Raw genomic sequence first — 23,839 nt, 5'->3', positions numbered from 1 at the left:
GAGGCTATATTCAGTAGAGAGGCTATATACAGTAGAGAGGTTATATACAGTAGACAGGCTATATACAGTAGAGAGGATATATACAGTAGAGAGGCTATATACAGTAGAGAGGCTATATACAGTAGAGAGGCTATATACAGTAGACAGGCTATATACAGTAGACAGGCTATATTCAGTAGAGAGGCTATATACAGTAGAGAGGTTATATACAGTAGACAGGCTATATACAGTAGAGAGGCTATATTCAGTAGAGAGGCTATATACAGTAGAGAGGCTATATACAGTAGAGAGGCTATATACAGTAGAGAGGCTATATACAGTAGACAGGCTATATTCAGTAGAGAGGCTATATACAGTAGAGAGGTTATATACAGTAGACAGGCTATATACAGTAGAGAGGCTATATTCAGTAGAGAGGCTATATACAGTAGAGAGGCTATATACAGTAGAGAGGCTATATACAGTAGAGAGGCTATATTCAGTAGAGAGGCTATATACAGTAGAGAGGCTATATTCAGTAGAGAGGCTATATACAGTAGAGAGGTTATATACAGTAGAGAGGCTATATACAGTAGAGAGGTTATATACAGTAGACAGGCTATATACAGTAGAGAGGCTATATACAGTAGAGAGGCTATATTCAGTAGAGAGGCTATATACAGTAGAGAGGTTATATACAGTAGAGAGGCTATATACAGTAGAGAGGCTATATACAGTAGACAGGTTATATACAGTAGAGAGGCTATATACAGTAGAGAGGCTATATACAGTAGAGAGGCTATATTCAGTAGAGAGGCTATATACAGTAGAGAGGCTATATACAGTAGAGAGGTTATATACAGTAGCGAGGCTATATACAGTAGAGAGGCTATATACAGTAGCGAGGCTATATACAGTAGCGAGGTTATATACAGTAGCGAGGCTACATACAGACACCGGTTAGTCAGGCTGATTGAGGTAGTATGTACATGTAGGTATGGTTAAAGTGACTATGCATATATGATGAACAGAGAGTAGCAGCAGCGTAAAAAGAGGGGTTGGTGGGGGGGGGGGGGGGGGGGCATGGGACGGCACACAATAGTCTGGGTAACCATTTGATTACTTGGGTTACGTCACAGGCAGTATACCCAGCACAGAAAGGGTGTTCAAATTAACGCCAAATGATGATGTTCAATACAGCTACAATATCAATATACTGCTGTAGGTTACTATACAGCTACAATATCAATCTACTGCTGTAGGTTACAATACAATATCAATCTACTGCTGTAGGTTCAATACAGCTACAATATCAATCTACTGCTGTAGGTTACAATACAATATCAATCTATTGCTGTAGGTTACAATACAATATCAATCTATTGCTGTAGGTTCAATACAGCTACAATATCAATCTACTGCTGTAGGTTACAATACAATATCAATCTACTGCTGTAGGTTACAATACAATATTAATCTATTGCTGTAGGTTCAATACAGCTACAATATCAATCTACTGCTGTAGGTTACAATACAATATCAATCTACTGCTGTAGGTTACTATACAGCTACAATATCAATCTACTGCTGTAGGTTCAATACAGCTACAATATCAATCTACTGCTGTGGTTACAATACAGCTACAATATCAATCTACTGCTGTAGGTTACAATACAGCTACAATGTCAATCTACTGCTGTAGGTTACAATACAATATCAATCTACTGCTGTAGGTTACAATACAGCTACAATATCAATCTACTGCTGTAGGTTACAATACAATATCAATCTACTGCTGTAGGTTACTATACAATATCAATCTACTGCTGTAGGTTACAATACAGCTACAATATCAATCTACTGCTGTAGGTTACAATACAATATCAATCTACTGCTGTAGGTTACAATACAATATCAATCTACTGCTGTAGGTTACAATACAATATCAATCTATTGCTGTAGGTTACAATACAGCAACAATATCAATCTACTGCTGTAGGTTACAATACAATATCAATCTATTGCTGTAGGTTACAATACAGCTACAATATCAATCTACTGCTGTAGGTTACAATACAATATCAATCTACTGCTGTAGGTTACAATACAATATCAATCTACTGCTGTAGGTTACAATACAATATCAATCTATTGCTGTAGGTTACAATACAGCAACAATATCAATCTACTGCTGTAGGTTACAATACAATATCAATCTATTGCTGTAGGTTACAATACAGCTACAATATCAATCTACTGCTGTAGGTTACAATACAATATCAATCTACTGCTGTAGGTTACAATACAGCTACAATATCAATCTACTGCTGTAGGTTACAATACAGCTACAATATCAATCTACTGCTGTAGGTTATAATACAATATCAATCTACTGCTGTAGGTTACAATACAATATCAATCTACTGCTGTAGGTTACAATACAATATCAATCTACTGCTGTAGGTTATAATACAATATCAATCTACTGCTGTAGGTTACAATACAATATCAATCTACTGCTGTAGGTTATAATACAATATCAATCTACTGCTGTAGGTTACAATACAATATCAATCTACTGCTGTAGGTTACAATACAGCTACAATATCAATCTACTGCTGAATGTTACAATACAATATCAATCTACTGCTGTAGGTTACAATACAATATCAATCTACTGCTGTAGGTTACAATACAGCTACAATATCAATCTACTGCTGTAGGTTACAATACAATATCAATCTACTGCTGTAGGTTACAATACAGCTACAATATCAATCTACTGCTGTAGGTTACTATACAGCTACAATATCAATCTACTGCTGTAGGTTACAATACAGCTACAATATCAATCTACTGCTGTAGGTTACAATACAATATCAATCTACTGCTGTAGGTTACTATACAGCTACAATATCAATCTACTGCTGTAGGTTACAATACAGCTACAATATCAATATACTGCTGTAGGTTACAATACAGCTACAATATCAATATACTGCTGTAGTTACAATACAGCTACAATATCAATCTACTGCTGTAGGTTACAATACAGCTACAATATCAATCTACTGCTGTAGGTTACTATACAATATCAATCTACTGCTGTAGGTCACAATATCAATCTAATGCTGTAGGTTACAATACAATATCAATCTACTGCTGTAGGTTACAATACAATATCAATCTACTGCTGTAGCTTACAATACAATATCAATCTACTGCTGTAGGTTACAATACAATATCAATCTACTGCTGTAGGTTACAATACAATATCAATCTACTGCTGTAGGTTACAATACAGCTACAATATCAATCTACTGCTGTAGGTTACAATACAATATCAATCTACTGCTGTAGGTTACAATACAATATCAATCTACTGCTGTAGGTTACAATACAATATCAATCTACTGCTGTAGGTTACAATACAGCTACAATATCAATCTACTGCTGTAGGTTACAATACAATATCAATCTACTGCTGTAGGTTACAATACAATATCAATCTACTGCTGTAGGTTACAATACAATATCAATCTACTGCTGTAGGTTACAATACAATATCAATCTACTGCTGTAGGTTACAATACAGCTACAATATCAATCTACTGCTGTAGGTTACAATACAATATCAATCTACTGCTGTAGGTTACAATACAATATCAATCTTCTGCTGTAGGTTACAATACAATATCAATCTACTGCTGTAGCTTACAATACAATATAAATTTACTGCTGTAGGTTACAATACAGCTACAATATCAATCTACTGCTGTAGGTTACAATACAATATCAATATACTGCTGTAGGTTACAATACAATATCAATTTACTGCTGTAGGTTACAATACAATATCAATATACTGCTGTAGGTTACAATACAATATCAATCTACTGCTGTAGGTTACAATACAGCTACAATATCAAATATCAAACCTACCCTGCTGATGTACATTACAGTACACAAAGATCCTATACATGTAATTCTATGCACCTAGCCACAAAGATCCTATACATGTAATTCTATGCACCTAGCCACAAAGATCCTATACATGTAATTCTATGCACCTTGCGACAAAAGACCTGCTGTTGCCATGACATAGACTGACCAGGTGAATCCAGGTGAAAGCTATGATCCCTTATTGATGTCACTTGTTAAATCCACTTCAATCAGTGTAGATGAAGTGGAGGATGACAGGTTAAAGAAGGATTTTTAATTGAGACATGGATTGTGTGTGTGTGTGCCAATCAGACGGTGAATGGGAAAGACAAAATATTTAAAGTTCCTTTGAACGAGGTATGGTAGTAGGTGCCAGGCACACCAGTTTGTGTGAAGAACTGCAACACTCCTGGGTTTCTCCACACTCAACAATTTCCCGTGTGTATCAAGAATGTGTTCCTAATGTTTTGTATACTCGGTGTAGAATATACAATGTTCATCACGAGAATCTCTACCTTGTTGAAGCTGGGTAATGGGGTCCCCTCCGCCGGGCTCTCAAAGCATACCGGCTCCTCCTCCTCAATGGACAGCTGGGGCCTCAGGGTGGGGCTGAGTGGGCTGCAGGGGCTTGTAGGAAAGAAGCAATGGGTTGTGGGGGAGGTGGGCGTCGGCGCCAGCTTCACCTCGGGACTCTTGGGCGAGGGTAGCAGAGAGGTGGGCGACAGGGTTAGGTTTGCCTGGAGAGAGAGAAAGAGAGAGAGGGAGAGAGAGCAAGAGAGAGAGAGACAGAGAGAGAGAGAGAGAGACAGAAAGACAGAGAGAGAGAGACAGAGAGAGACAGAGAGAGAGAGAGAGAGAGAGAGAGAGAGAGAGAGAGAGAGACAGAGACAGAGACAGAGACAGAGAAGTCAGTTCCTATTACCTTGCAGTCTCACCATAACAGGTTTTTATATACCTGTCCAGGGGCTACAGATCAAAGTCCACCTTTAGCAAAAAAGCTTGATTCTTGATTCTGGTACGAAGTTTTAAAGAAGAACATGTACATTACACATGACACAGGCTTCCAGGTGACATTCATCAACACTGACCCACTCCTCCTATTCACATAGACAGTGACCCACTCCTCCTATTCACATAGACACTGACCCACTCCTCCTATTCACATAGACACTGACCCACTCCTCCTATTCACATAGACTCTGACCCACTCCTCCTATTCACATAGACAGTGACCCACTCCTCCTATTCACATAGACAGTGACCCACTCCTCCTATTCACATAGACACTGACCCACTCCTCCTATTCACATAGACACTGACCCACTCCTCCTATTCACATAGACTCTGACCCACTCCTCCTATTCACATAGACAGTGACACACTCCTCCTATTCACATAGACAGTGACCCACTCCTCCTATTCACATAGACGCTGACCCACTCCTCCTATTCACATAGACGCTGACCCACTCCTCCTATTCACATAGACGCTGACCCACTCCTCCTATTCACATAGACGCTGACCCACTCCTCCTATTCACATAGACACTGACCCACTCCTCCTATTCACATAGACACTGACCCACTCCTCCTATTCACATAGACTCTGACCCACTCCTCCTATTCACATAGACACTGACCCACTCCTCCTATTCACATAGACACTGACCCACTCCTCCTATTCACATAGACACTGACCCACTCCTCCTATTCACATAGACTCTGACCCACTCCTCCTATTCACATAGACAGTGACCCACTCCTCCTATTCACATAGACAGTGACCCACTCCTCCTATTCACATAGACACTGACCCACTCCTCCTATTCACATAGACGCTGACCCACTCCTCCTATTCACATAGACGCTGACCCACTCCTCCTATTCACATAGACGCTGACCCACTCCTCCTATTCACATAGACACTGACCCACTCCTCCTATTCACATAGACACTGACCCACTCCTCCTATTCACATAGACACTGACCCACTCCTCCTATTCACATAGACTCTGACCCACTCCTCCTATTCACATAGACAGTGACCCACTCCTCCTATTCACATAGACAGTGACCCACTCCTCCTATTCACATAGACGCTGACCCACTCCTCCTATTCACATAGACGCTGACCCACTCCTCCTATTCACATAGACGCTGACCCACTCCTCCTATTCACATAGACGCTGACCCACTCCTCCTATTCACATAGACACTGACCCACTCCTCCTATTCACATAGACACTGACCCACTCCTCCTATTCACATAGACTCTGACCCACTCCTCCTATTCACATAGACACTGACCCACTCCTCCTATTCACATAGACACTGACCCACTCCTCCTATTCACATAGACACTGACCCACTCCTCCTATTCACATAGACAATGACCCACTCCTCCTATTCACATAGACACTGGCCCACTCCTCCTATTCACATAGACACTGACCCACTCCTCCTATTCACATAGACACTTGCCCACTCCTCCTATTCACATAGACGCTGACCCACTCCTCCTATTCACATAGACACTGACCCACTCCTCCTATTCACATAGACACTGACCCACTCCTCCTATTCACATAGACACTGACCCACTCCTCCTATTCACATAGACGCTGACCCACTCCTCCTATTCACATAGACACTGACCCACTCCTCCTATTCACATAGACACTGGCCCACTCCTCCTATTCACATAGACACTGACCCACTCCTCCTATTCACATAGACACTGACCCACTCCTCCTATTCACATAGACACTGACCCACTCCTCCTATTCACATAGACGCTGACCCACTCCTCCTATTCACATAGACACTGACCCACTCCTCCTATTCACATAGACACTGACCCACTCCTCCTATTCACATAGACACTGACCCACTCCTCCTATTCACATAGACACTGACCCACTCCTCCTATTCACATAGACGCTGACCCACTCCTCCTATTCACATAGACACTGACCCACTCCTCCTATTCACATAGACGCTGACCCACTCCTCCTATTCACATAGACGCTGACCCACTCCTCCTATTCACATAGACACTGACCCACTCCTCCTATTCACATAGACACTGACCCACTCCTCCTATTCACATAGACACTGACCCACTCCTCCTATTCACATAGACACTGGCCCACTCCTCCTATTCACATAGACACTGACCCACTCCTCCTATTCACATAGACACTGACCCACTCCTCCTATTCACATAGACACTGGCCCACTCCTCCTATTCACATAGACACTGACCCACTCCTCCTATTCACATAGACACTGACCCACTCCTCCAATTCACATAGACACTGACCCACTCCTCCTATTCACATAGACACTGACCCTCTCTATTCCCCCAGAAAAGCTGTGTTGGCACCAAACAGATTTTTACCTGCGTCATAGAACAGGACAGAGAGCGAGACAGAGAGAGAGAGAGAGAGAGAGAGAGTGAGACAGAGAGATAGAGACACAGAGAGAGAGAGAGAGAGAGAGAGAGAGAGAGAGAGGAGAGAGAGAGAGAGAGAGAGAGACAGACAGAGAGATAGAGACAGACAGAGAGACAGAGAGACAGAGACACAGAGAGACAGAGACACAGAGAGACAGAGAGAGACAGAGAGAGAGACCGAGAGAGATTACTGTCCTTATCCTGCTTTAGAAACAACATTAATCATGATCATACAGTATCCTGAAGTGCCCTCCTCTATTCAACACAATACACCTGACACAACACAACTACGGACCAGTAACCCGAGTCATCCTACAGAACACATCCTCCCTCTAACATCCTAGTTCTTTCCTACCTGGACGGGGGAGAAGAGGAAGAGAGAGAAGCGACAACCATTCTGTCCCATGGCTTCTCCCAACAGCTTCTGTCCGAGCCGAGATGAGGGAGTCAAGAGAGACTATTGTGATGTAAAGCCGTCTGCCAGCCTGTCAGAGAATGGCCTTGAGCTCTGTCTCTCTCTCTCTTTCCTTGAGCTCATTAGCTCATCAATGTCAGCCGATTGGAGAGTATTCAGGGATTTGGGCCCTTCCCCCACCTCTCTCTCTCTCTCTCTCTCTCTCTCTCTCTCTCTCTCTCTCTCTCTCTCTCTCTCTCTCTCTCTCTCTCTCTCTCTCTCTCTCTCTCTCTCTCTCTCTCTCTCTCTCTCTCTCTCTCTCTCTCTCTCTCTCTCCTCTCTCTCTCTCTCTCTCTCTCTCTCTCTCTCTCTCTCTCTCTCTCCTCTCTCTCTCTCTCTCTCTCTTCTCTCTCTCTCTCTCTCTCTCTCTCTCTCTCTCTCTCTCTCTCCTCTCTCTCTCTCTCTCTCTCTCACTACTCACACCGTTGATGGTAATATTCATGAACTGACATATACATACCACTAGGTGGCGGTTTGGTGTCAGCAATAAAAATCCACAGCATAAAAAAACATTGCCAGCCTACTAACGTGACAGTACAGCTGTATACTGGTATCCTAAGCTTGTTGTTGCCTCGGTTACACTACAACAAAACTGTGATGCAAGTCTGTACGAATATAGACAGGTTGGCTAAAATGATGCAGATCGATAGAGCCAGGAGCCGTTGCCTTGTTATGATTCTGAAGAGTCAAATAGCTTAGATGACAAGAAGCTTCCATGTGGGGAATCGTAGGTGATTTGTTTCAGCTAGTTTCAGCTTGTTTCTTGGCACTATGTCTTTGAGGTGTTTCGACTGATCTCATGTCTATGCTAAAATGGCCAAAAAAATTCGCTGTAACAATGTACAGTATTTGATAGAAAAAACGAGTGCACATTGAGCAAATGTACGTTTTCAATAAACATTTGGAGACAAAATATAGTTTTACATGGTGACAACTCCGTCTGTTTTGCCACATATTTCAGTAAAATTAACGGTATCCGTTTCATTCAAATTAAGCAGAAACGAGTGACACAGAATATAATTTTTCTTCTGTGGGGTTTTTATGTTTATCAAGCATTTCTACTGGCCTCTGTGACAGACAGAGATCTATAGAGCACCTCTCCTGGTCTCTGTGACAGACAGAGATCTATAGAGCACCTCTCCTGGTCTCTGTGACAGACAGAGATCTATAGAGCACCTCTCCTGGTCTCTGTGACAGACAGAGATCTATAGAGCACCTCTCCTGGTCTCTGTGACAGACAGAGATCTATAGAGCACCTCTCCTGGTCTCTGTGACAGACAGAGATCTATAGAGCACCTCTCCTGGTCTCTGTGACAGACAGAGATCTATAGAGCACCTCTCCTGGTCTCTGTGACAGACAGAGATCTATAGAGCACCTCTCCTGGTCTCTGTGACAGACAGAGATCTATAGAGCACCTCTACAGGCCTCTGTGACAGACAGAGATCTATAGAGCACCTCTACAGGCCTCTGTGACAGACAGAGATCTATAGAGCACCTCTACTGGCCTCTGTGACAGACAGAGACCTCTAGAGCATTTAGGATAAACATGCAGAGTAGAAAGTTGGCTTTAGATTTTGACCGCAAGACAAGGATCAGGATATCCTGTTTCTTATTAAGAGAAGCCTAAATGCAGACACGGTGAACAAGGCTAAAACATGCCAACTCAGAGAGATAAAGCCTTGGGTGTTTCCTGCTTCAACATCTACTAAAAAGTTTTCACTTTGTTTTTTTGAGGTACATTGAAAAACAATTCTGTAGGAGTGATTTGAAAGTTCAAGCAAAAGCTGGTACCAGATCTTGACATGTTTTTTTTTCCCCCAACCCTCTCAAACTATATCGTTGTCAGATCTTGTGACCAGCTAGGGCAAGACGCGGACAGCAACACACAGACCTGTAGCCTCTCGACGAGGGGGGAACTCTTGGAAGTCCTCATCTTGACTTTGGGTGGGTGTGGAGAGACGATGCTGGGTTTCTATGGATACGACAGACACCAAAGAGTTAACAGAGACGGTTACCACTATAAGGCCAAGATAGTGATGACAGAGACAGACGTTTACATTTTAGTCATTTAGCAGACGCTCTTATCCAAAGCAACTTACAGTAGTGAATGCATACATTTCTCCGTATTGGTCCCCCGTGGGAATCGAACCCACAACCCTGGCGTTGCAAACACCATGCTCTACCAACTGAGCCACACGGGACCACCAATCCCCAGAAAGACAACTAACAGACCAAAACATCACCCAGACATGCTTGACATTTAAAGGTAATTTCCAGGCCTTTGTTGAAAAAAGGGGAATTTCCTCGTAGCCAAATCAGCATTTTCCATTTCTTTGGCTTCATAATTGCAACATGACATTTGATGTCTAAAACAGAAAGTTGACTTCTACCTCCAGTTCCTCATGGTCATGTTTCTTGTTGTGAAGCTGCAGGGAGCACGGAGGAGGTCTCCTTTTAACAGGCTTGCTCTGCAACACAATGACAGAATAGTTAATAACATACAGATACAGGCATTCAGATACAAATACAGGCATTCAGATACAAATACAGGTATTCAGATACAAATACAGGCATTCAGATACAAATACAGGTATTCAGATACAAATACAGGTATTCAGATACAAATACAGGCATTCAGATGCAAATACAGGTATTCAGACACAAATACAGGCATTCAGATACAAATACAGGCATTCAGATACAAATACAGGTATTCAGACACAAATACAGGCATTCAGATACAAATACAGGTATTCAGATACAAATACAGGCATTCAGATACAAATACAGGTATTCAGATACAAATACAGGCATTCAGATGCAAATACAGGTATTCAGACACAAATACAGGCATTCAGATACAAATACAGACATTCAGATGCAAATACAGGTATTCAGATACAAATACAGGCATTCAGATACAAATACAGGTATTCAGGTATTCAGATACAAATACAGGCATTCAGATACAAATACAGGCATTCAGATACAAATACAGGTATTCAGATACAAATACAGGTATTCAGATACAAATACAGGCATTCAGATGCAAATACAGGTATTCAGACACAAATACAGGCATTCAGATACAAATACAGGCATTCAGATACAAATACAGGTATTCAGACACAAATACAGGCATTCAGATACAAATACAGGTATTCAGATACAAATACAGGCATTCAGATGCAAATACAGGTATTCAGACACAAATACAGGCATTCAGATACAAATACAGGCATTCAGATGCAAATACAGGTATTCAGATACAAATACAGGCATTCAGATACAAATACAGGTATTCAGGTATTCAGATACAAATACAGGCATTCAGATACAAATACAGGCATTCAGATACAAATACAGGTATTCAGGTATTCAGATACAGGCATTCAGATACAAATACAGGCATTCAGATACAAATACAGGTATTCAGATACAAATACAGGTATTCAGGTATTCAGATACAAATACAGGCATTCAGATACAAATACAGGCATTCAGATACAAATACAGGTATTCAGATACAAATACAGGCATTCAGATACAAATACAGGCATTCAGATAAAAATACAGGCATTCAGATACAAATACAGGCATTCAGATGCAAATACAGGTATTCAGATACAAATACAGGCATTCAGATACAAATACAGGCATTCAGATACAAATACAGGCATTCAGATACAAATACAGGTATTCCAATACAAATACAGGCATTCAGATACAAATACAGGCATTCAGATACAAATACAGGCATTCAGATACAAATACAGGCATTCAGATACAAATACAGGTATTCAGACACAAATACAGGCATTCAGATAAAAATACAGGCATTCAGATACAAATACAGGTATTCAGGCATTCAGATACAAATACAGGCATTCAGATACAAATACAGGCATTCAGATACAAATACAGGCATTCAGATACAAATACAGGCATTCAGATACAAATACAGGCATTCAGATACAAATACAGGCATTCAGGCATTGGTAACCTCTATACTAGTGTTGTCACGATACCAGGATTAGTATCACAATATAATACAATGCAAACTGCATTGCTACAGATGCTGGTCCAATACCCGTGTCGGCCGCGACCCGGGAGACCCATGAGGCGACGGTGGGCTTTTGGTTTCTCTCTAAAAACAGAAATAAATAATTCTAAATAACAAAACTGCCTTTATTTACAAATTAGTAAGAATGTCTCAGCCCATGTTCAAGAATGGCCTTTTTCTCACTTTAGGTTATTTGAAATCAAAATCATCTCCAAAATATAGATTATTATTATTATTATATTATTATATTATTATTATTATTATAAAATAGCGATTATTATTATTAAAATGACTAAATGTAAAATGTAAATTATCATTAAATAATTTAGGATTATATAAAAGCTCCTTAGATATTAATGTAGAATCCTCCAATCCTCTAAATGTAATTATTGGCGGAGAGTCACGTCATTGAAAAATAAAATAATCTGATATACTGTAGGCCTACCGTAGGCTACATGAGTCTCACTAGTGTTGAGTAATGTGCTGTTAAAGTTGTGTAGGTCTAATTTATTTTTAAAAAGCATATTGAAGTTAGAAGCCAAAGGATTTGAAGCAATAGCCTACCTGCTGTGGTCAACTATTTCAGCACCGTTTTTTTGCGCTGCTCTGAGACAAGCATGGGGACTGGTCTTGATAAATCAATGAGATTTTTTATTCTCACTGAATCTCCGTTTGAGTATTGGTTAGACTAGAATTAGGGTGTGGAAATGTTATGCTCTTAGTACTGTAACCTACTCCCGACCGTCACGTTGTACAGCGCCATATTTTCCTAACGGAAACTCTGAGGGTTTTGTTTTTCTTGGAATAGAAACACTATAATATTAATCAAATTAAATAAAGCTACATTTCTTAAAATCAATCCCATATACTATGTTCTTACAAAAAAAAAGGTTTTCAATTCTCTAGTACAGCCACTATTGAAGGCTTATCAAACGCTTCTCAGTCCATATGGGACTTATTTTACTGTTACTGATCAACAATTGTTTTATTTTTTTTTATAAAAGTGTGCGCTGTCTCTTTAAGACCTAATGATGTAATTCACACAGCGAGAGAGAGAGAGACAGGAGAGATGTGACTGAGGCAAGGGTCAGGTAGTGAATTAATTTTTTTGGCAATGACTATAGTGACAATCAGCAGCGTTGAAATCAGCATACTTTGCGTTATGGTTCTGCATGTTAGCACAAACAAAGTACAAGGGTAGTGAATTAGTGAACAGAAATGAACAGTTGCAAATTATTATTGCATTATTCAAGTGTGTTCAATTCTGTGCAGTATGAGAGGGGAGATAACATGATACAGTCCAGACTCCCAGTGGTTCCTCAGTCCAGACTCCCAGTGGTTCCTCAGTCCAGACTCCCAGTGTTCCTCAGTCCAGACTCCCAGTGGTTCCCCAGTCCAGACTCCCAGTGGTTCCTCAGTCCAGACTCCCAGTGGTTCCTCAGTCCAGACTCCCAGTGGTTCCTCAGTCCAGACTCCCAGTGGTTCCTCAGTCCAGACTCCCAGTGGTTCCTCAGTCCAGACTCCCAGTGGTTCCTCAGTCCAGACTCCCAGTGGTTCCTCAGTCCAGACTCCCAGTGGTTCCTCAGTCCAGACTCCCAGTGGTTCCTCAGTCCAGACTCCCAGTGGTTCCTCAGTCCAGACTCCCAGTGGTTCCCCAGTCCAGACTCCCAGTGGTTCCTCAGTCCAGACTCCCAGTGGTTCCTCAGTCCAGACTCCCAGTGGTTCCTCAGTCCAGACTCCCAGTGGTTCCCCAGTCCAGACTCCCAGTGGTTCCTCAGTCCAGACTCCCAGTGGTTCCTCAGTCCAGACTCCCAGTGGTTCCTCAGTCCAGACTCCCAGTGGTTCCTCAGTCCAGACTCCCAGTGGTTCCCCAGTCCAGACTCCCAGTGGTTCCTCAGTCCAGACTCCCAGTGGTTCCTCAGTCCAGACTCCCAGTGGTTCCTCAGTCCAGACTCCCAGTGGTTCCTCAGTCCAGACTCCCAGTGGTTCCTCAGTCCAGACTCCCAGTGGTTCCTCAGTCCAGACTCCCAGTGGTTTCCCTCAGTCCAGACTCCCAGTGGTTCCTCAGTCCAGACTCCCAGTGGTTCCCCAGTCCAGACTAGAGCTAGCTATGAGTCCAGGTGGACCAGGCACGGTGTCTCGCGCTTTAAAGGAGACATCGGTTGCGCTGACAGACTTGATCCTCTCTCAATCAGTAGACAACGTGAGACACATTTAATAAAAATACCCAAAGTAACAAAAATTCTTGTACCAAACCGTGTTTTTTTTTCTTCATGTTTTAGTATTTAAAAAGTACAGAAGTTTTGAGTACACTATATCTCCATTATAGAGGATAAACCAGTGAGTTAACCATCAACGACAGAGACAGACATGAAGACTTTACCACAGAACTAGAATGAGAAGATATTTAGGAACTTTACCTCGTCGTGTGGAGTTGGTGTCGGTATGACGTGATCTTTGAATCTCCCGGCCAACTCGGCCACCGAAGGCTTGACCGGTGAGTCCTTCTGAAACACAAAGGTCATACGTTTAACAACATAGAAACACGGTCACGAACATTACCTTTGGTATCGCCGTGAGCCGGGAAAGTACTCTAGACAAAGTGTCTTCCCATTGAGGAGAAGGGGTCCAACCTTCTGAAATTCCTTGGAAGCATTTCGATCTCTCCCACTGAATACAGAGCTGTGATTGTGGTTCTATCTGTCCACAGGAAGAGAGACACAGCTGGCCAACGTCATGCTGCTGCATCTGCTTTGGGACATGACATCATGGTCTTTTTGTCCTGATCTACAGCCTTATCATCTTATCACTGGTTGTGTTGGCCTCTCTCTCTATCTACCTCTGCAATGATTTTCTCTCTGCTGCCCCCCTCCCCCCTCCCCTCTATAGTCAACTCCCACAATTCCCATGCTGATTTCTGGGTCTGACTCAATGTTTTTTCTCTGATGGCTGTTAGGTCATTCCTGATATCTGTGTAGCAGGGAGTGATACGGTGGTTTGTGTTTGGTGACCTAAGGCCTGAAGAAGCTTGAACGTACGTCAGCATGTATTGGCCGTGCCCCAAATGGTACCCCTATTCCCATATAGTGCACTATGTAGGTATTAGGGTGTCATAATATACATCTTCAAAAACACAATACTAGTGTCGTCCATTTAGATTCCCAGTTCCCATAACTGATATATGACAAGCTCAGCGTGCGCTTCGGAGGCTTTTGATTGGCCAAGTTGTTTGTAGCGTGAAAGGAAATGTGAATTGTTGAAATATTCTGGACATCCTAATATGACACTATTCATGTCTGAAGTCGAAGGAATACAGCTCCACCTTCTCTCTCTCTCTCCCTGTTTCTCTCTCTCTCTCCCTGTTTCTCTCTCTCTCTCCCTGTTTCTCTCTCTCTCTCCCTGTTTCTCTCTCTCTCTCCCTGTTTCTCTCTCTCTCTCCCTGTTTCTCTCTCTCTCTCTCCTGTTTCTCTCTCTTTCTCTCTCCCTGTTTCTCTCTCTCTCTCCCTGTTTCTCTCTTCTCTCTCCCTGTTTCTCTCTCTCTCTCCTGTTTCTCTCTCTCTCTCCCTGTTTCTCTCTCTCTCTCCCTGTTTCTCTCTCTCTCTCCCTGTTTCTCTCTCTCTCTCCCTGTTTCTCTCTCTCTCTCCCTGTTTCTCTCTCTCTCTCCCTGTTTCTCTCTCTCTCTCCCTGTTTCTCTCTCTCTCTCCCTGTTTCTCTCTCTCTCTCCCTGTTTCTCTCTCTCTCTCCCTGTTTCTCTCTCTCTCTCCCTGTTTCTCTCTCTCTCTCCCTGTTTCTCTCTCTCTCTCCCTGTTTCTCTCTCTCTCTCCCTGTTTCTCTCTCTCTCTCCCTGTTTCTCTCTCTCTCTCCCTGTTTCTCTCTCTCTCTCCCTGTTTCTCTCTCTCTCTCCCTGTTTCTCTCTCTCTCTCCCTGTTTCTCTCTCTCTCTCCCTGTTTCTCTCTCTCTCTCCCTGTTTCTCTCTCTCTCTCCCTGTTTCTCTCTCTCTCTCCCTGTTTCTCTCTCTCTCCCTGTTTCTCTCTCTCTCTCCCTGTTTCTCTCTCTCTCTCCCTGTTTCTCTCTCTCTCTCCCTGTTTCTCTCTCTCTCTCCCTGCTTTCTCTCTGCTCTCTCCCTGTTTCTCTCTCTCTCTCCCTGTTTCTCTCTCTCTCTCCCTGTTTCTCTCTCTCTCTCCCTGTTTCTCTCTCTCTCTCCCTGTTTCTCTCTCTCTCTCCCTGTTTCTCTCTCTCTCTCCCTGTTTCTCTCTCTCTCTCCCTGTTTCTCTCTCTCTCTCCCTGTTTCTCTCTCTCTCTCCCTGTTTCTCTCTCTCTCTCTCCCTGTTTCTCTCTCTCTCTCCCTGTTTCTCTCTCTCTCTCCCTGTTTCTCTCTCTCTCTCCCTGTTTCTCTCTCTCTCTCCCTGTTTCTCTCTCTCTCTCCCTGTTTCTCTCTCTCTCTCCCTGTTTCTCTCTCTCTCTCCCTGTTTCTCTCTCTCTCTCCCTGTTTCTCTCTCTCTCTCCCTGTTTCTCTCTCTCTCTCCCTGTTTCTCTCTCTCTCTCCCTGTTTCTCTCTCTCTCTCTCCCTCTTGTTTCTCTCTTCTCTCTCCCTGTTTCTCTCTCTCTCTCCCTGTTTCTCTCTCTCTCTCCCTGTTTCTCTCTCTCTCTCCCTGTTTCTCTCTCTCGTCTCCTCTCCCTGTTTCTTTTCTCTCGCTCTCTCTCCCTGTTTCTCTCTCTCTCTCCCTGTTTCTCTCTCTCTCTCCCTGTTTCTCTCTCTCTCTCCCTGTTTCTCTCTCTCTCTCCCTGTTTCTCTCTCTCTCTCCCTGTTTCTCTCTCTCTCTCCCTGTTTCTCTCTCTCTCTCCCTGTTTCTCTCTCTCTCTCCCTGTTTCTCTCTCTCTCTCCCTGTTTCTCTCTCTCTCTCCCTGTTTCTCTCTCTCTCTCCCTGTTTCTCTCTCTCTCTCCCTGTTTCTCTCTCTCTCTCCCTGTTTCTCTCTCTCTCTCCCTGTTTCTCTCTTCTCTCTCCCTGTTTCTCTCTCTCTCTCCCTGTTTCTCTCTCTCTCTCCCTGTTTCTCTCTCTCTCTCCCTGTTTCTCTCTCTCTCTCCCTGTTTCTCTCTCTCTCTCCCTGTTTCTCTCTCTCTCTCCCTGTTTCTCTCTCTCTCTCCCTGTTTCTCTCTCTCTCTCCCTGTTTCTCTCTCTCTCTCCCTGTTTCTCTCTCTCTCTCCCTGTTTCTCTCTCTCTCTCCCTGTTTCTCTCTCTCTCTCCCTGTTTCTCTCTCTCTCTCCCTGTTTCTCTCTCTCTCTCCCTGTTTCTCTCTCTCTCTCCCTGTTTCTCTCTGTCTCTCTCCCTGTTTCTCTCTCTCTCTCCCTGTTTCTCTCTCTCTCTCCCTGTTTCTCTCTCTCTCTCTCCCTGTTTCTCTCTCTCTCTCCCTGTTTCTCTCTCTCTCTCCCTGTTTCTCTCTCTCTCTCTCCCTGTTTCTCTCTCTCTCTCCCTGTTTCTCTCTCTCTCTCCCTGTTTCTCTCTCTCTCTCCCTGTTTCTCTCTCTCTCTCCCTGTTTCTCTCTCTCTCTCCCTGTTTCTCTCTCTCTCTCCCTGTTTCTCTCTCTCTCTCCCTGTTTCTTTCTGTCTCTCTCCCTGTTTCTCTCTCTCTCTCCCTGTTTCTCTCTCTCTCTCCCTGTTTCTCTCTCTCTCTCCCTGTTTCTCTCTCTCTCTCCCTGTTTCTCTCTCTCTCTCCCTGTTTCTCTCTCTCTCTCCCTGTTTCTCTCTCTCTCTCCCTGTTTCTCTCTCTCTCTCCCTGTTTCTCTCTCTCTCTCCCTGTTTCTCTCTCTCTCTCCCTGTTTCTCTCTCTCTCTCCCTGTTTCTCTCTCTCTCTCCCTGTTTCTCTCTCTCTCTCCCTGTTTCTCTCTCTCTCTCCCTGTTTCTCTCTCTCTCTCCCTGTTTCTCTCTCTCTCTCCCTGTTTCTCTCTCTCTCTCCCTGTTTCTCTCTCTCTCTCCCTGTTTCTCTCTCTCTCTCCCTGTTTCTCTCTCTCTCTCCCTGTTTCTCTCTCTCTCTCCCTGTTTCTCTCTCTCTCTCCCTGTTTCTCTCTCTCTCTCCCTGTTTCTCTCTCTCTCTCCCTGTTTCTCTCTCTCTCTCCCTGTTTCTCTCTCTCTCTCCCTGTTTCTCTCTCTCTCTCCCTGTTTCTCTCTCTCTCTCCCTGTTTCTCTCTCTCTCTCCCTGTTTCTCTCTCTCTCTCCCTGTTTCTCTCTCTCTCTCCCTGTTTCTCTCTCTCTCTCCCTGTTTCTCTCTCTCTCTCCCTGTTTCTCTCTCTCTCTCCCTGTTTCTCTCTCTCTCTCCCTGTTTCTTCTCTCTCTCTCCCTGTTTCTCTCTCTCTCTCCCTGTTTCTCTCTCTCTCTCCCTGTTTCTCTCTCTCTCTCCCTGTTTCTCTCTCTCTCTCCCTGTTTCTCTCTCTCTCTCCCTGTTTCTCTCTCTCTCTCCCTGTTTCTCTCTCTCTCTCCCTGTTTCTCTCTCTCTCTCCCTGTTTCTCTCTCTCTCTCCCTGTTTCTCTCTCTCTCTCCCTGTTTCTCTCTCTCTCTCCCTGTTTCTCTCTCTCTCTCCCTGTTTCTCTCTCTCTCTCCCTGTTTCTCTCTCTCTCTCCCTGTTTCTCTCTCTCTCTCCCTGTTTCTCTCTCCCTGTTTCTCTCTCTCTCTCCCTGTTTCTCTCTGTCTCTCTCCCTGTTTCTCTCTCTCTCTCCCTGTTTCTCTCTCTCTCTCCCTGTTTCTCTCTCTCTCTCCCTGTTTCTCTCTCTCTCTCCCTGTTTCTCTCTCTCTCTCCCTGTTTCTCTCTCTCTCTCCCTGTTTCTCTATGTCTCTCTCCCTGTTTCTCTCTCTCTCTCCCTGTTTCTCTCTCTCTCTCCCTGTTTCTCTCTCTCTCTCCCTGTTTCTCTCTCTCTCTCCCTGTTTCTCTCTCTCTCTCCCTGTTTCTCTCTCTCTCTCCCTGTTTCTCTCTCTCTCTCCCTGTTTCTCTCTCTCTCTCCCTGTTTCTCTCTCTCTCTCCCTGTTTCTCTCTCTCTCTCCCTGTTTCTCTCTCTCTCTCCCTGTTTCTCTCTCTCTCTCCCTGTTTCTCTCTCTCTCTCCCTGTTTCTCTCTCTCTCTCCCTGTTTCTCTCTCTCTCTCCCTCTTTCTCTCTCTCTCTCCCTGTTTCTCTCTCTCTCTCCCTGTTTCTCTCTCTCTCTCCCTGTTTCTTTATGTCTCTCTCCCTGTTTCTCTCTCTCTCTCCCTGTTTCTCTCTCTCTCTCCCTGTTTCTCTCTCTCTCTCCCTGTTTCTCTCTCTCTCTCCCTGTTTCTCTCTCTCTCTCCCTGTTTCTCTCTCTCTCTCCCTGTTTCTCTCTCTCTCTCCCTGTTTCTCTCTCTCTCTCCCTGTTTCTCTCTCTCTCTCCCTGTTTCTCTCTCTCTCTCCCTGTTTCTCTCTCTCTCTCCCTGTTTCTCTCTCTCTCTCCCTGTTTCTCTCTCTCTCTCTCCCTGTTTCTCTCTCTCTCTCCCTGTTTCTCTCTCTCTTCTCCCGTTTCTTTCTGTCTCTCTCCCTGTTTCTATGTCTCTCTCCCTGTTTCTCTCTCTCTCTCCCTGTTTCTCTCTCTCTCTCCCTGTTTCTCTCTCTCTCTCCCTCTTTCTCTCTCTCTCTCCCTGTTTCTCTCTCTCTCTCCCTGTTTCTCTCTCTCTCTCCCTGTTTCTTTATGTCTCTCTCCCTGTTTCTTTATGTCTCTCTCCCTGTTTCTCTCTCTCTCTCCCTGTTTCTCTCTCTCTCTCCCTGTTTCTCTCTCTCTCTCCCTGTTTCTCTCTCTCTTTCTCTCCCTGTTTCTCTCTCTCTCTCCCTGTTTCTCTCTCTCTCTCCCTGTTTCTCTCTCTCTCTCCCTGTTTCTCTCTCTCTCTCCCTGTTTCTTTATGTCTCTCTCCCTGTTTCTTTATGTCTCTCTCCCTGTTTCTCTCTCTCTCTCCCTGTTTCTCTCTCTCTCTCCCTGTTTCTCTCTCTCTCTCCCTGTTTCTCTCTCTTTCTCTCTCCCTGTTTCTCTCTCTCTCTCCCTGTTTCTCTCTCTCTCTCCCTGTTTCTTTATGTCTCTCTCCCTGTTTCTCTCTCTCTCTCCCTGTTTCTTTATGTCTCTCTCCCTGTTTCTCTCTCTCTCTCCCTGTTTCTCTCTCTCTCTCCCTGTTTCTCTCTCTCTCTCCCTGTTTCTCTCTCTCTCTCCCTGTTTCTCTCTCTCTCTCCCTGTTTCTCTCTCTCTCTCCCTGTTTCTCTCTCTCTCTCCCTGTTTCTTTATGTCTCTCTCCCTGTTTCTCTCTCTCTCTCCCTGTTTCTCTCTCTCTCTCCCTGTTTCTCTCTCTTTCTCCCTGTTTCTCTCTCTCTCTCCCTGTTTCTCTCTCTCTCTCCCTGTTTCTCTCTCTCTCTCCCTGTTTCTCTCTCTCTCTCTCCCTGTTTCTCTCTCTCTCTCCCTGTTTCTCTCTCTCTCTCCCTGTTTCTCTCTCTCTCTCCCTCTTTCTCTCTCTCTCTCCCTGTTTCTCTCTCTCTCTCCCTGTTTCTCTCTCTCTCTCCCTGTTTCTCTCTCTCTCTCCCTGTTTCTCTCTCTCTCTCCCTCTTTCTCTCTCTCTCTCCCTGTTTCTCTCTCTCTCTCCCTGTTTCTCTCTCTCTCTCCCTGTTTCTCTCTCTCTCTCCCTGTTTCTCTCTCTCTCTCCCTCTTTCTCTCTCTCTCTCCCTGTTTCTTTATGTCTCTCTCCCTGTTTCTTTATGTCTCTCTCCCTGTTTCTCTCTCTCTCTCCCTCTTTCTCTCTCTCTCTCCCTGTTTCTCTCTCTCTCTCCCTGTTTCTCTCTCTCTCTCCCTCTTTCTCTCTCTCTCTCCCTGTTTCTTTATGTCTCTCTCCCTGTTTCTCTCTCTCTCTCCCTGTTTCTCTCTCTCTCTCCCTGTTTCTCTCTCTCTCTCCCTGTTTCTCTCTCTCTCTCCCTGTTTCTCTCTCTCTCTCCCTGTTTCTCTCTCTCTCTCCCTGTTTCTCTCTCTCTCTCCCTGTTTCTTTATGTCTCTCTCCCTGTTTCTCTTTCTCTCTCTCTCTCCCTGTTTCTCTCTCTCTCTCCCTGTTTCTCTCTCTCTCTCCCTGTTTCTCTATGTCTCTCTCCCTGTTTCTCTCTGTCTCTCTCCCTGTTTCTCTCTCTCTCTCCCTGTTTCTCTCTCTCTCTCCCTGTTTCTCTCTCTCTCTCCCTGTTTCTCTCTCTCTCTCCCTGTTTCTCTCTCTCTCTCCCTGTTTCTTTATGTCTCTCTCCCTGTTTCTCTCTCTCTCTCCCTGTTTCTCTCTCTTTCTCTCTGTTTCTTTCTCTGATTCGCTCTATTTCACTCCCTCTTTCTTTTTGTCTTTACCGTAGTAAAACTCAAGCTGACCAGCTGCCAAGTTTCTTCTCCCACACTCTGTCTGTTTTGTCGCTTGTGTTAGTGAAGTCGTCATGTGTGTTTCTATCTTAAGCGGTTGTCTGTGGGATTTAACGGATGAGATCTGGAAGTCCTATGCCATGTGTCTCTCTTTCTTAAATTCAACCAAAAGGTGAACTTTCATCTGTAGCCCCTAGGCAGGTAGTTAAGAACCAGTTGTGGTGAGACTGCAAGGTAATCGGAGCTGACCTCTCTGTGCCTGTTAGAGAACGGCCTTGAGCTCTCTCTAGTCCATTAGTTCTGTTCACGAAAACACATATCTCCCACCACATTCTTAACAACAGTCCCAGATATACACACACAACATTCCACTTTAATCACACTTTATTTTTCTTCTCCCCCCCCCCTTCCTCCTCTCTCTCCTCCTCCCTCTTTTCTCCCCCTTCCTTCCTCCCTCCCTCTCTCTCCCCCTCCCTCCCTCTCCTCTCTCTCTCTCCTCCTCCCTCTCTCTCCCCCTCCCCCCCTCTCCTCTCTCTCTCTCTCCTCCTCCCTCTTTTTCTCCCCCTTCCTCCCTCTCTCTCCCCCTCCCCCCCTCTCCTCTCTCTCTCTCTCCTCCTCCCCCCTTCCTCCCTCTCTCTCCCCCTCCCCCTCCCTCTCCTCTCTCTCTCTCTCCTCCTCCCTCTTTTTCTCCCCCTTCCTCCCTCTCTCTCCCCCTCCCCCTCCCTCTCCTCTCTCTCTCTCTCCTCCTCCCTCTTTTTCTCCCCCCTTCCTCCCTCTCTCCCCCTCTCTCAGAATGACATCACCCACCTCTCTCCCTCCACCCAGTTGTATTACGCCATCATGGACTGACTGGCTGGACCCAGAGTGTGTGTGTGTGTGTGTGTGTGTGTGTGTGTGTGTGTGTGTGTGTGTGTGTGTGTGTGTGTGTGTGTGTGTGTGTGTGTGTGTGTGTGTGTGTTAATGCCACTCAGTGCCTCCCTTTCTGGGTCTGATCCACAACCAACTCCTTTAACATCCTTTCCTGAGCCTGATGCTTTTTTTTCCCTCCCTGATATATCCAGCTCACTGAAGACCCCCCAAGCCTCAACCTTTATTTTGTGGCACCTGATTGTTGAACTGTTTCCTGTGTGTGTGTGTGTGGAAAACTAAGCTCCTCTACAGTTCAGACCTGAGAGAGGAAAAACAACAAGGAGAAACATTCAGTTAAGTTGTTCTGATTGGACTGACGCAAAGCTGGAAGGGTTCTGACAACAAGCACAGGAATAGAACGGCGTACTAGTCCACCACACGCACACGCCATTCAGAGACAGAGCCTTGTGTTCTCTCTATAAGTAATAGGTTATTTCTGTAAGACAACCAACCCAGTTATAGATTCACTTTGTTTCAGTCAGCTGATACTCAGCTGAGCTCTGGCGAAGAACAGAAGGGAGAAGAGAACAGAGGAAAAGAGAAGAGAACAGAGGAGAAGAGAACAGAGGAGAAGAGAAGAGGAGAAGAGAACAGAGGAGAAGAGAAGAAGAGACCAGAGGAGAAGAGAAGAAGAGAACAGAGGAGAAGAGAAGAGAACAGATGAGAAGACAACAGAGGAGAAGAGAAGAGAGGAGAAGAGAAGAGGAGAAGACAACAGAGGAGAAGAGAACAGAGGAGAAGAGAAGAGGAGAAGAGAACAGAGGAGAAGAGAAGAAGAGACCAGAGGAGAAGAGAAGAAGAGAACAGAGGAGAAGAGAAGAGAAGAGAACAGATGAGAAGACAACAGAGGAGAAGAGAAGAGAGGAGAAGAGAAGAGGAGAAGACAACAGAGGAGAAGAGAACAGAGGAGAAGAGAAGAGGAGAAGACAACAGAGGAGAAGAGAATGGAGGAGAAGACAAGAGAACAGAGGAGAAGAGAACAGATGAGAAGACAACAGAGGAGAAAAGAGGAGAAGACAACAGAGGAGAAGAGAACAGAGGAGAAGAGAAGTGTGGGAAACAACTAACTGTCCCAGCAGGGGAGAACAGAACAGGCCAGGGAACAGGGAGAGACAGAGAGCAGGGTCAGTCCAGGGAGAAGCTCTATTTTAGGGGACCAAGGCCTGGGAAAAAGCCCTGAAGCACTCAACATGGTCTGGATCACTGGTCTGGACGTGACCCCTGACCTCTGAGGTCTGAGGAGATATGTCCACTCTAAAGACCCTGTCCTCTCTTCTATTCCTTCCCCACTACATTGTCATGAAGCGATTGTCCCCAGGCTATTGTACAGTAACATTACTACAGTAACATTACTACACTAGATTTACTACAGTAACATTACTACACTAGATTTACTACAGTAACATTACTACACTAGATTTACTACAGTAACATTACTACACTAGATTTACTACAGTAACATTACTACAGTAACATTACTACACTAGATTTACTACAGTAACATTACTACAATAACATTACTACACTAGATTTACTACAGTAACATTACTACACTGGATTTACTACAGTAACATTACTACAGTAACATTACTACACTAGATTTACTACAGTAACATTACGACACTAGATTTACTACAGTAACATTACTACAGTAACATTACTACACTATATT

At 44.3% G+C, this 23,839-nt stretch overlaps 1 protein-coding gene across 1 annotated transcript in view; it reads right to left on the bottom strand.

Moving 5' to 3' along the window:
• The window catches only part of LOC145850420 (capZ-interacting protein), a 65,313-nt gene that overhangs the window by 13,409 nt on the left and 28,065 nt on the right, over window positions 1-23,839 (bottom strand). The window contains exons 2-5 of the mRNA XM_082966824.1: window positions 14,313-14,399; window positions 10,220-10,297; window positions 9,721-9,801; window positions 4,437-4,658 (exon numbers count right to left, since the gene is read on the bottom strand). Of these exons, the coding sequence (XP_082822950.1) occupies window positions 4,437-4,658; window positions 9,721-9,801; window positions 10,220-10,297; window positions 14,313-14,399 (468 nt within the window). The remainder of the gene's footprint in view (window positions 1-4,436; window positions 4,659-9,720; window positions 9,802-10,219; window positions 10,298-14,312; window positions 14,400-23,839) is intronic.

This window comes from Salmo salar, chromosome 20, assembly GCF_965601325.2.
Source record: "Salmo salar chromosome 20, fSalSal1, whole genome shotgun sequence".
In the NCBI taxonomy this organism is placed as follows: Eukaryota; Metazoa; Chordata; class Actinopteri; order Salmoniformes; family Salmonidae; genus Salmo; species Salmo salar.
The sequence above is the reverse complement of the archived record's forward strand: the minus strand, read 5'-3'. Positions and strand labels throughout refer to the sequence as shown.